At 37.8% G+C, this 13,452-nt stretch overlaps 1 protein-coding gene across 17 annotated transcripts in view; it reads right to left on the bottom strand.

Moving 5' to 3' along the window:
* The window catches only part of CFAP54 (cilia and flagella associated protein 54), a 289,781-nt gene that overhangs the window by 221,079 nt on the left and 55,250 nt on the right, over nucleotides 1-13,452 (bottom strand). For 14 of the 17 annotated variants that reach the window (XM_045062193.1, XM_045062191.1, XM_045062197.1 and 11 more), the window contains 2 exons: nucleotides 12,627-12,755; nucleotides 12,132-12,261 (listed from right to left, as the gene is read on the bottom strand). In XM_045062193.1, the coding sequence (XP_044918128.1) occupies nucleotides 12,132-12,261; nucleotides 12,627-12,755 (259 nt within the window). The remainder of the gene's footprint in view (nucleotides 1-12,131; nucleotides 12,262-12,626; nucleotides 12,756-13,452) is intronic. The other 3 variants (XM_045062194.1, XM_045062192.1, XM_045062195.1) reach the window with 2 other exon arrangements.

Raw genomic sequence — 13,452 nt, 5'->3', positions numbered from 1 at the left:
CTGAGTACCCCAAGAATACCTCCACTCGCCTCTCTCAAGATTTTCAACTAACACACGAATTCTTGCCAGCTGACTATGGGCAGTGAGAGATCCTGGTGTACAGTTGGGATGAGCCATCGTTGTGGTCTAGGAAAGAGAGGATGATGGAGAAGAGAATAAAAGTATGCTGGCCCAGGAAGATGGAGAATGTTGCTCTGATTTTGATTTTTGAGGTCTGGTCCTCAGGAGATCAGGCAATATTTTGTTTCTCGGAGGTATGTGAAGGTACTTGTAGTAACCTGACAATAAACCCCTGTTATTTTAATTATTTGTGCTAATGCCATGAGATGATGATTGACTGATGAAAAGATGCCAACAGATACCATTAAAGGATATAAAGTTTCTTTAATGGTGAAGGATAAGGGAATTTCTCTGCATGGAGACAGCAACACAAAGCAGAATATAATGCATCATTCTCTCAGTACCTGGTGTATTATAAGTGCTAACTAAGTGATGACTCTCATGAGTATAATGGTTGGAGATAAAAAGGCTCTCATGAGTATAATAGAGATAAGAAGGATAAGATTCAAGAAAACTCTGAATGCCCAACGCAGATAAGTCATATTTAATGCCACTATCATCAACAGGCAACCACTGTAAAGTTCTTGAATGAGAATGACAAAAGCAGTATTTAGGCAACATTAGTCTGGCAGCAGCATGCAAGAATGAAGAAAGAAGGAAAAAATGAAAATCTTTGCTAGGGTGATAGTTCAATAAGTGGAGAAAAACATCAAGGAGTCCCAGAGATATTGCAAAGGAATAATAACTAAGCCCATTTAAATTTGAGCGCAAGTCTACCATCAGTATTATTAAATGGTCTCTGATAAAAACTCAGAGGATCACTTAGCCTGGAAAGATTTATGGATAATAATTAGAGAATGAACTAGTTATTAACTCTATAAGTAAACAGACCCCACTTTACTACAGAAGATAATATAGCTACTAAGTGAGAATTATAGGCTAGTTTTCTTAAAGAAAACCTGACACATAAATGCCATTCATGTTTTGAAATACATTTGTGGTCCAAATATTTTAAAATCAAAGAATATTCAAAGTTCTTATTCTAAGTAGCCTGATTGAAATATATATATATATATATATATATATATATATATATATATATATGATGACACAGAAATATTTTCATTTTATTTGCTTCCCTCTACATCCAGCAGGTCTTTTAAGAAACAGGCTTTGAAACAGTATAAATGTTGAAAATAAAATGTAAGAGGATGAAAACTATAAAGGGATAAAAGAATAAAGAAAAGGGAAATTTTATGTAAACAGAATGCAAATACAAGCACGTGGTCCTAAGTATATACCAATGGGAAACATCACCATAGAAAAAATAAAATTAATTCAAGTAAATCTGAACACAGTTCTCTAACATGTGCTATATTCTAAAGACAAAATGAACGGCAAAGAAATCCTAAATTTACTTAGCAGTTTTGTTGTTAATGGTGGTATTGGTTTAATAATTCTGAAAACACTTTGTTAATATGGTAAGACAAAGCATCATGGCAGCATAAGTCATCCCTTCCCCCCTCCACATGCAATAAGAAAAACTCAGCATCTATTCATGGACAAAAACAGAAGTGCCTGAGAAAGAAGAGCAAAACTGGAGGTATCGAACTTCCTGATTTCAAACTACACTGCGAAGCAATAGTAATTAAAACATGTACGGTACTGGCATAAAAATAGACACACAGACTAATAGAACAGAAACAAATACATGCAAATATGTCCAATTAATACTAGACAATGGAGCAAAGAATATTTGGTAGGGAAAAGACAGTTTCCTTAATAAATGGTGTTAGGGGCGCCTGGGTGGCGCAGTCGGTTAAGCGTCTGACTTCAGCCAGGTCACGATCTCGCGGTCCGTGAGTTCGAGCCCCGCGTCAGGCTCTGGGCTGATGGCTCAGAGCCTGGAGCCTGTTTCCGATTCTGTGTCTCCCTCTCTCTCTGCCCCTCCCCCGTTCATGCTCTGTCTCTCTCTGTCCCAAAAATAAATAAACGTTGAAAAAAAAAATTTTTTTTTTAAATAATAATAAAAAAAAAATAAATGGTGTTAGGAAAACTGGATATCCATATGCAGAAGAAGGAAATTGGACCTTTTACACCACTTACAAAAATTAACTTGAAATGGATTAAAATTTTAAACCTAAAAACTGAAACCATAGAACTCCTAGAAGAAAAAACACTTCTTGACATTGGTCTTGGCAATGATTTTTTTTTATCTGACAGCAAAAGCACAAGTAATAACAAAATTAATAAATAGGAGACATCACATGAAAAAGCTCTGCACAGCAAAAGAAATAACCAACAAAATGAAAAGGGAACCTACAAAATGGAAGAAAATATCTACAAATCATGTATCTGATAAGGATTAATATCCAAAATATTTAAAGAACTCGTAGTTGCTGGAGGGCGGCCAACATGGCAGAGAAGTAGGGGGAATCCATACTTCCCGTGTCTCTCAAAGAAGTGTAGAAGCCAAAGGACTTTGAACACCAGGGCCTGGGAGGAAAGAGACTGAATCTACTAGGAAGAAAATGGGAAAGCTGGAAAAAAGATAGGTGGGTAACTGCAACTGGGGGAGATAAAAAAAAAAAAAGGCCACGTGAGCATGGAATGGAGGGACCCCCTTCTGTGGAGAGACAAAGGGAAGAGAAAGAGCGGATAGAAAAGTGCAGGACCGGACCTATGGGTACAGGAGATAGACCTGGGACTGAGACTGAGAGGGATCCAATCTCTAACTGCGGCTTTCTTCGGATGGGGCCGGCCTCTGCGCACCTGGGGAGGGGGGGAGCCAGGCCTGGGTGTGGTGGTAGGTCAGAGTCTCAGTCCGCAGCTGGAGAAAGTGGTTCCCTCCCTGGAGGGCTGCGCAATAGCACAGAACCTGCCTGCATCCGCCACCCCCAGGCACAGCGGCTGGGCCAGGGGCTCAGTCTGCAGGATACTGCCCCTGAGTCCCTGGAGTGCTGTGGGAAAAGACAAAGCCTGCCTGTGTCCGCCATCCGCCATGGCGGGGTCTCAGGAGGCAAGGGCAGAGACTCAGTCCGTGGTAAGAGAAGGCAGTCCTCCCTGAAGTGCGGTGGCACAAAGCCGGCCGGGACCATATATCACCACATTCAGAGGCACTTCCCCAGCGTCAGCGCTCACAGAGCGGGACTTTGAATCCTAGCCAAGGGCAGGGTCAGGGGAGTTGGCGGAGTAAGAAAGACTGCGGCCCCCCCACCCCCCGTCTGTGCCCGCAGCACAGCGAGGACCACTCAAACTGAGTTCACCAGGTCGGGATCCGGGATCCGGGATTCGTGAAGAGACTGGGGGATCACCATTCTGCCCCTGCCCCCACCACCACCAAGGTGGGGCCTCAGGGATCACTTCCAGGGCTCCTAGTGGAGGTGGGTTCCGACCACACCAAACCACGCCCCCTTGCACTGGGTAACTGCCTAGCCACTGGAGCGGCACAGACCCTGAGGACAGCTACCACCGACAAGCAATGCAGCATTGCCTGGATTAACGCTAGGTCAATTCTGGATATATAGATATATTCTTCCCCCTCCCCCATTTCTCCTCCTTATCTCTTCCCTCCCCTAGGCTGGTTACTCTGGTTATTGGTCTGTCTAAACAGACATATTTAATCCATTGTCTTGATACATGTTCTACACCTCCTTCTTTATACTCCTTTCTCTCTCTGGAATTTTCAAGCCATATAGTTTCTCTGTCTGGGCAACTTTATCCTCATTTCGTTTTCCCCACCTCCTTCTTTATTTTCCTTTTTCCCTCTCTGGATTAAGCCTTTTAGTCTCTCTGCCCAACCAATATTTATTTTTTCTTCCCTCCCCCCCACCCCAGTCATTTCTCTCTTTGTACGTGCTCTTCCATCAGCACCACCTCCACCCTCTTCTTTACTTGTAGTTGGTGTTTTGGGGTTTTTTGTTTTTAGTCTTTAGGGGTTTTTTGTTTGTTTGTTTGTTTGTTTGTTTGTGTTATTTGTGTGTTTGCGTGTTTTGGTCTCCTGTTTGTCCATCTGTTTCCCTTTACAGGGCTACTCCAATGAACAAATCAAGGCATATCTGGTAGAGGGGCCAAAATATTATTATGAGTAGGGTAATAAAATAACCGAAGTCACAACAACAGAGAGCAAGTAACAAGACCCGAAAAAACACCTCCTGAAGGGCCAGGCCCTGGCCAGTATGTGACCCTCCTTTAATACAGCAGGTGCTCACAGGTTGCAGAGCATACAACAAGCTTTTAAAATGCAAAAGGGACAGAAAACTAGCCAAAATGATGAAACGGAAGAATTCTCCTCAAAAGAAATTCCAGGAAGTAGCGACAGCTAACAAATCGATTAAAACCGATTTAAGCAATATAACAGAACAAGAATTTAGAATAATAGTCATAAAACTAATTGCTGGGCTTGAAAAAAGCATAGAAGACAGCAGAGAATCTATTGCTACCGAGATCAAGGGACTAAAAAATAGTCATGATGAATTTTAAAATGCTACAAACAAGGTGCAAAATAAAATGGAGACGACTACAGCATGGATTGAAGAGGCAGAGGAGAAAATAGGTGAATTAGAAGATAAAATTATGGGAAAAGAGGAAGCTGAGAAAAAGATACAAAATCCAGGAGTATGAGGGGAGAATTAAAGAATGAAATGATGCAATCAAACAGAACAATATCCATATCATAGGAATTCCAGAAGGAGAAGAGAGAGAGAGAAAGAGAAAGTATGATTTGTACTTGAACAAATCATAGCCAAGAACTTCCCTGATCTGGGGAAGGAAACAGGCATTGAAATCCAAAAGGCACAGAGAACTCCCTTCAGACTTGAATTGATCTTCTGCATGACATATCATAGTGAAACTGGGAAAATACAAGGATAAAGAGAGAATTCTGAAAGCAGCTAGGGATATCGCTTCTCGGCCTTTTGGCTAAGATCAAGTGTGAAAGCAGCTAGGGATAAACGGGCCTTAACATACAAAGGGAGACACATAAGGCTAGTAGCAAACCTATCTACTGAAACTTGGCAGGCCAGAAAGGAATGGCAGGAAATCTTCAGTGTGAGGAACAGAAAAAATATGCAGCCAAGAATCTTTTACCCAGCAAGTCTGTCATTCAGAATAGGAGAGATAAAGGTTTTCCCAAACAAACAAAAACTGAAGGAATTCATCACCACTAAACCAGCCCTACAAGAGATCCTAAGGGGGATTCTGTGAGTGAAATGTTTTAAGGACCACAATGTACCAGAGACACCACTACAAGCATGAAACCTACTGATATCACAATGACTCTAAACACATATCTTTCAATAATAACACTGAATGTAAATGGACTAAATGCTCCAACCAAAAGACATAGGGTATCAGAATGGATAAAAAAAAAAAAAACAAGACCCATCTATTTTCTGTCTACAAGAGACTCATTTTAGACCTGAGCACACCTTCATATTGAAAGTGAGGGGATAGAGAACTATCTATCATGCCACTGAAAGTCAAAAGAAATCTGGAGCAGTCTTACTTATATTAGAACAACTAGACTTTTAATTAAAGGCTGTAACAAGAGATGAAGAAGGGCATTATGTAATAATTACAGGGTATATCCATCAGGAAGAGCTAACAATTGTAAATGTCTATGCACCGAATTTGGAAGCCCCCAAATATATAAAACAATTAATCACAAACATAAGCAACCTTATTGATAAAAATGTGGTAATTGCAGGGGACTTTAATACTCCACTTATAGCAATGGATAGAATATCCAACAGAGAATAAATAAAGAAACAAGGGCCCTGAATGATATACTGGATCAGATGGACTTTAGAATTCTGCCTCCCAAAGTGACAGAATATACTTTTTTCTTGAGTGCACATGGAACATTCTCCAAGATAGATCACATACTGGGCCACAAAACAGGCCCTTAATAAGTATAAAAGAATTGAGATCATACCATGCACACTTTCAGACCACAATGCTATGAAACTTGAAATCAACCACAGGAAAAAGTCTGGAAAACCTCCAAAAGCATGGAGGTTAAAGAACATCCTACTAAAGGATGAATGGGTCAGCCAGGCAATTAGAGAAGAAATTAAAAAATATATGGAAACAAACGAAAATGAAAATACAACAATCCAAACACCTTGAGATGTAGCAAAGGCAGTCCTGAGAGGAAAATACATTGCAGTCCAGGTCTATCTCAAGAAACAAGAAAAATCCCAAATACAAAATCTAACAGCACACCTAAAGGAAACAGAAGCAGAGCAGCAAAGACACCCCAAACCCAGCAGAAGAAGAGAAATAATAAAGATCAGAGCAGAAATAAACAATATAGAATCTAAAAAACAAACAAACAAACAAACAAAAAAAAAAAACAGTACAGCAGATCAATGAAACCAAGAGTTGGTTTTTTGAAAAAATAAACAAAATTGATAAACCTCTAGCTAGGCTTCTCAAAAAGAAAAGGGAGAGGACCCAAATAGATAAAATCATGAATGAAAATGGAATTATTACAACCAATCCCTTAGAAATACAAGGGATTAACAGGGAATACTATGAAAAATTATATGCCAACAAACTGGACAACCTAGAAGAAATGGACAAATACCTAAGCACCCACACACTTCCAAAACTCAAACAGGAAGAAATAGAAAATTTGAATAGACTCATAACCAGTGAAGAAATTGAATCAATTATCAAAAATCTCCCAACAAATAAGAGTCTAGGACCAGATGGCTTCCCTGGGGAATTATACCAGACATTTAAAGCAGATATAATACCTATCCTTCTCAAGCTGTTCCAAAAAATTTCCAGACTCATTCTATGAAGCCAGCATTACTTTGATTCCCAAACCAGAGACCCCGCAAAAAAAGAGAACTACAGGCCAATATCCCTGATGAATATGTATGCAAAAAACCCAACAAGATACTGGCAAATCAAATTCAATAGCATAAAAAAAGAATTATTCACCATGATCAAGTGGGATTCATTCCTGGGCTGCAGGTCTGGTTCAACATTCACAAATCAATCAATGTGATACATCACATTAAGAAAAGAAAAGAAAAGAACCATATGATTCTGTCAATCGATGCAGAAAAAGCATTTGACAAAATTTAGCATTCTTTCTTAATAAACACCCTCGAGAAAGTCGGGATAGAAAGAACATGCTTAAACATCATAAAAGCCATTTATGAAAAGCCCACAGCTAACATCATCCTCAATGGGGAAAAACTGAGAGCTTTCCCCCTGAGATCAGGAACACGACAAGGATGCCCACTCTCATCGCTGTTGTTTAACATAGTGTTGGAAGTTCTAGCATCAGCAATCAGACAACAAAAGGAAATCAAAGGCATCAAAATTGGCAAAGATGAAGTCAAGCTTTCACTTTTTGCAGATGACATGATACGATACATGGAAAACCTGATAGACTCCACCAAAGGTCTGCTAGAACTGGTACATGAATTCAGCAAAGTCACAGAATACAAAATCAATGTACAGAAATCAGCTGTATTCTTATACACTAATAATGAAGCAACAGAAAGACAAATGAAGAAACTGATCCCATTCACAATTGCACCAAGAATCATAAAATACCTAGGAGTAAACCTAAGCCAAAGATGTAAAAGATCTGTATGTTGAAAAGTATAGAAAGCTTATGAAGGAAATTGAAGAAGATATAAAGAAATGGAAGTTTATTCTTCTGATTGCAAGAATAAATATTGTTAAAATGTCAATACTACCCAAAGCAATCTACACATTCAATGCAATCCCAATCAAAATTGCACCAGCATTCTTCTCAAAGCTAGAACAAGCAATCCTAAAATTCATATGGAACCACAAAAGGCCCTGAATAGCCAAAGTAATTTTGAAGAAGAAAACCAAGGTGGGAGGCATCACAATCCCACACTTTACCTCTACTACAAAGCTGTAATCATCAAGACAGCATGGTATTGGCACAAAAACAGACACGTAGACCAATGGAATAGAATAGAGACTCCAGTATTGGACACACAAAAGTATGGCCAACTAATCTTTGACAAAGCAGGAAAGAATATCCAATGGAAAAAAGACAGTCTCTTTAACAAATGGTGCTGGGAGAACTGGAAAGAAACTTGCATAAGAATGAAACTAGACCACTTTCTTACACTATTCACAAAGATAAACTCAAAATGGATGAAGGACCTGAATGTGAGACAGAAAACCATCAAAACCCTAGAGGAAAAATCAGAAAAAAAACCTCTCTGACCTCAGCCACAGCAATTTCTTACTTGACACATCTCCAAAGGCAAGGGAATTAAAAGCAAAAATGAACTATTAGGACCTCATCAAGATAAAAAGCTTCTGCACTGCAAAGGAAACAACCAACAAAACTAAAAGGCAACCAATGGAATGGGAAAAGATATTTGCAAATGACATATCGGACAAGAGGCTAGTATCCAAAATCTATAAAGACCTCCCCAAACTCCACACCCAAAAAACAAATTAATCCAGTGAATAAATGGGCAGAAGACATGAATAGACACTTTTCTAAAGAAGACATCCGGATGGCCAACAGGCACATGAAAAGATGCTCAATGTTACTACTCATCAGGGAAATACAAATCAAAACCACACTGAGATACCACCTCACGCCAGTCAGAGTGGCTAAAATGAACAAATCAGCAGACTATAGATGCTGGAGAGGATGTGGAGAAATGGGAACCCTCTTGCACTATTGGTGGGAATGCAAACTGGTGTAGCCGCTCTGGAAAACAGTGTGGAGGTTCCTCAAAAAGTTAAAAATAGATCTACCCTATGATCCCGTAATATCATTGCTAGGAATTTACCCAAGGGATACGGGGGTGCTGATGCATAGGGGCACTAGTACCCCAAGGTTTATAGCAGCACTTTCAACAATAGCCAAATTATGGAAGGAGCCTAAATGTCCATCATCCGACAAATGGATAAAGAAGATGTGGTTAAATATACAATGGAATACTACTTGGCAATGAGAAAGAATGAAATCTGGCCATTTGTAGCAACGTGGGTGGAACTGGAGAGTGTTATGCTAAGTGAAATAAGTCAGGCAGAGAAAGACAGATACCATATATTTTCCCTCTTATGTGGATCCTGAGAAACTCAACAGAAGACCAGGGGGGAGGGGATGGGGGGACAAAAGTTACAGAGAGGGTAGGAGGCAAACCATAAGAGCCTCTTAAAAACTGAGAATAAACTGAGGGTTGATAGAGTGTGGGGGGAGGGGAAAGTGGGTGATGGGCATTGAGGAGAGCACCTGTTGGGATAAGGACTGTGTGTTGTATGGAAACCAATTTGACAATAAATTTCATATAAAAAAAAAAGAACTCCTACAATTCAATAGCGAAAAAAACAAATAATCCAATTAAAATGGACAGAGGATCTGAATAGACATTTTTCCAAAGAATACATACAAATGGCCAACAGGTACATGAAAAGATGCTCAACATCACTAATCATCAGAAAAATGCAAATCAAAACCACAATGAGTTATCATTTCACATCTGCTAGAACAGCTATCAAAAAAGACAAGAGATAACAAATGTTGGCGAGGATGTAGAACAAAGGAAACCCTTGTACAATGTTGGTGGGAATGTAGGTTTATTCAGCCACTGTGGAAAATACTATGGAGGCTCATCCAAAAAATTAAAAATAGAACTACCATACAATCCAGATATCCCACTTCCAGGTGTATCTCCAAAGGAGATGAAAACAAGATCTCGTAGAGATATCTGCACTCCCATGTTCACTGCAGCATTATTCACAATAGCCAAGATATGGAAATAACCTAAAGTGTCTGTCAATGGATGAATGGATAAAGAATATGTGGTATAAAAAATACCACCACTGTATATATACACCATGGAATATTATTCAATCATGAGAAGGAAAGAAATCCTACCATTTGCAACCAGACGAATGGACTCTGAGGGCATAACACTACTGAAATAATTCAGACAAATGCTGTATGATATCACTTATATGTGGAATCTAAAAAAGCTGAATTCATAGAAACAGAGTGGTGGTTACCAGGGGCTGGAGGGGGACTGGGAGGAGATGGAGAGATGTTGGTCAAAGGCTATGAACTTTCAGTTATAAGATAAATAAGTTCTAGGGATCTAATGTATAGCATGATGATTATAGTTAATAATACTGTAGTATATACTTGAAAGTTGCTAAGAAAGTAAATCTTAAGTGTTCATACCACAAAAAAGAAATGATAATTATGTGACATGATGGAGGCATTAGCTAATGCTACGATGGTAATCACTTTGCAATATATTAGTGTATCAAATCAAAACAGTCGTACAACTTATACTTACACAATGTTATCTGTCAATTATATCTTACTGACCTGGGGGAAAATGTTTGTACTCAAAAATTAATTAATTAACTAGCACTTGATTAAATTTATTTAGTTGTATATATGATGTGACATCTGAATGCTTTATTTTTTTAAGTTTTTATTTAAATTCCAGTTAGTTAATGTACAGTGTAATATTAGCTTCAGGTATTCAAATTAGTCATTCAACACTTACATACAACACCCGGTGCTCATCACAAGTGCACTCCTTAATCCCCATCACCTATTTAACCCATCCTTACCCACCTCCCCTCTGGTAACCATCAGTTTGTTCTCTATAGTTAAGAGTCTGTTCCTTGGTTGGCCTTTTCTCCCCCCTATGATTGTTTGTTTTGTTTATTAAATGCCACATATGAGTGAAATCATACGGCATTTGTCTTTTTCTGATTTGTTTTGCTTAGCATAATGCTCTCTAGCTCCATCCACATCATTACAAATCACAAAATTTCATTCTTTTTTATGGCTGACTAATATTCCAGTGTGTGTGTGTGTGTGTGTGTGTGTGTGTGTGTGTGTGTGTGTGACATCATTATCCATTTACCAGTCAATGGACACTTGAGCTCTTTCCATGATTTGGCTACTGTTGATAATGCTGCTATAAACATTGGGGTGTATGTATCCCTTCAAATTAGAATGCTTTAGACAGAAATCAGAGGTTATATTAGGCAGCAACACTTGATTCTATTCTATAATTAGTCATTTATACTGTAGTAGTAGTTAAATGAATATTTGGCTATATAATCATGCCAAGAGTAACTTACCTTTATCAGAATTTAACCTCAGTTTTTAGACATAATGATGTTAAATCTTATTTTGAAACTCAAACGTGTTATCTATATGCACACTGGTATTATTATTGACATCTTTTTAAAAAATGTTTTGACTCCTTTACCTAATAATAAGACCAAAAGAAGTTAGATCCAAGTCCTGTGTGTTCTGAAGTTGCTGTCAGAGATGTCTTTCTAAGGTCTTCAGTAGCTTCCAGGGTAAATATAAACCCCCCAGCCATTTAGATGTAACTGGAGTCTACCTTGGCAGGCTTGTCTATGTCATTTTCCCACATGTGCTCTTTATTCCAGCCATAAGAGAATTCCAGCAATTCCTAAACTGCACGATATTACTGTTTGGTTTCCAGCTTGCTAAAGGCTATTTTCTCTCTCCAAATGACTGCTTTCTTTTCACTCTTCATCATAAAGATATTTACTAGCCTTCTGGTCAACTATCACCTCTTCTAGGAAGCCATCCCTAACTCTTGTCTATTATAGATTCTCCTCTTCTGTGTACCTGTAACAAACATTCTGAGCCCACTTCTGTTACATTTATTAATCTAAACTGTTACAATTGGCTTATGTCTCTAGAAGCTCAAAATTAGAGGTTGTATCTTATTTATACAAAATATAATATGGTTCCTGGATCTAAGTAGGCACTCAATAATTACATTTGGTTGATTTAATTTAAAAATATCAATAATTTACTATAATTCAAACAAAATTAATTTAATTTTTTAGAAGTTTACTAAAGGATTTGCTATGCAGGGTATAAAGCAATAATGAAAGGTATCTATTGACATTAATCAGGGAAAAGAAAAGAAAATAATGAAATTTATCTGGAAAACACTATCAACAAGAGAATAACTAACAAATTAAGTTGATTCTATACTTGAACTTATCTTAAAATTGATGCAGGACAAATTATTTGCTTTGATGACGACTACCTTGCAATTGGTCAAGAAGCACAACAGCTATTCGGTGCTGGGCTTGAATTAGTTCAAGATGTAAATCCATCATGAAACTATTCGGTGTGACTGGTTTGCAGATGTCTCCATCTGTATCCTGGGTATACTTTGGTAGAATTGAAGTAAAAATAAAAAAGAAATGCAATTATCAAAACATACTAAAAATAGCTCTATCCTATTATCACTCAAGTTATTATTTTACTCAAAGCTATTAAATTCTGCTCACTTTTCAACCCTTAGCAATCTGGTTTGCATGCTAATAAACCTGCTTTTCAAGTTCACCAGTGGCCTCTTTGATAACAAATTTAAAGACTCCTCACTCTTCTTGATTTCTTCTGGGAAGGGGGGAATAGATTTCTGGCCTGTGAGAGTGAAGCCACCACAAATCATGCTTTACTCACCTACTTGCAAGGCCAGCCCTCTTGCAAGCTAAGTAGCACTTAAATCTAATGTAAGAGTTTCCCTGTTTACCTTGGCATAGCAATGGTCAATCACTGATGATCCATTTGGCAAAGTACTTAACTTGCAATTCAAATTTATCCCACCAATTGCTTTGTCAAGAAGTTCATAAGCCAAAAATAACTGTTCCATGGGTTTTTTCTAAAGTAATTTTATAAACAAGACAGAAAAATAACACTTAAAGGAAAATCATATATGACATTTCCAAACTTCGTTTAATAATAACTCGAACCAAATAACAAATTTAAATAGTCTATCCAATATCAACCATGTTGTATTTTTTTACTAAATGTATTTGTCTTCAGTTAAATGTGGAGTACTACTGATAAAAGTGAAATAATAAATACACTTCATAATTTTTCCAAATATAAAATAAACTTTTCACAAACATATATATATCTTCCTTTCATAGTTTCAAAGTTCTGATTGTACCAAATTTATCGGTAAATGTTTAAAATATAACTTACATAATCTGTCATCTCACACACTTCATTTTGGAAGTTATTACTTTTTTTAAATCTCAGAGCTGGAAATTTAGACTTAGAGGCCATCAAATCCAACGGCAAATATCATGATTTTCAAAAACTAGATACCTTTTCATTATAATTACTCTCACAGAGGGACAAATATAAAGAATAATATAAAGAGCATCCAGCTTTATTCATACTTTCAAATTTTCCATATTACTCCAGAAAATTTTTAGAAAATAACGCAAATGCATACATGCAGATAACTCAAATCCTCCATACAAGTGTCCACAATGACTATGCTTCTCTGCTCCTAAAGGAAGCCACTGTGCTTGAATTTGGTTTTTACTGTTCTTTTGCATGTTTTTAAA

This window comes from Felis catus, chromosome B4, assembly GCF_018350175.1.
Source record: "Felis catus isolate Fca126 chromosome B4, F.catus_Fca126_mat1.0, whole genome shotgun sequence".
NCBI lineage: Eukaryota > Metazoa > Chordata > Mammalia > Carnivora > Felidae > Felis > Felis catus.
Note: the sequence above shows the minus strand (reverse complement) of the source record. Positions and strands in the feature narration are given on the sequence as shown.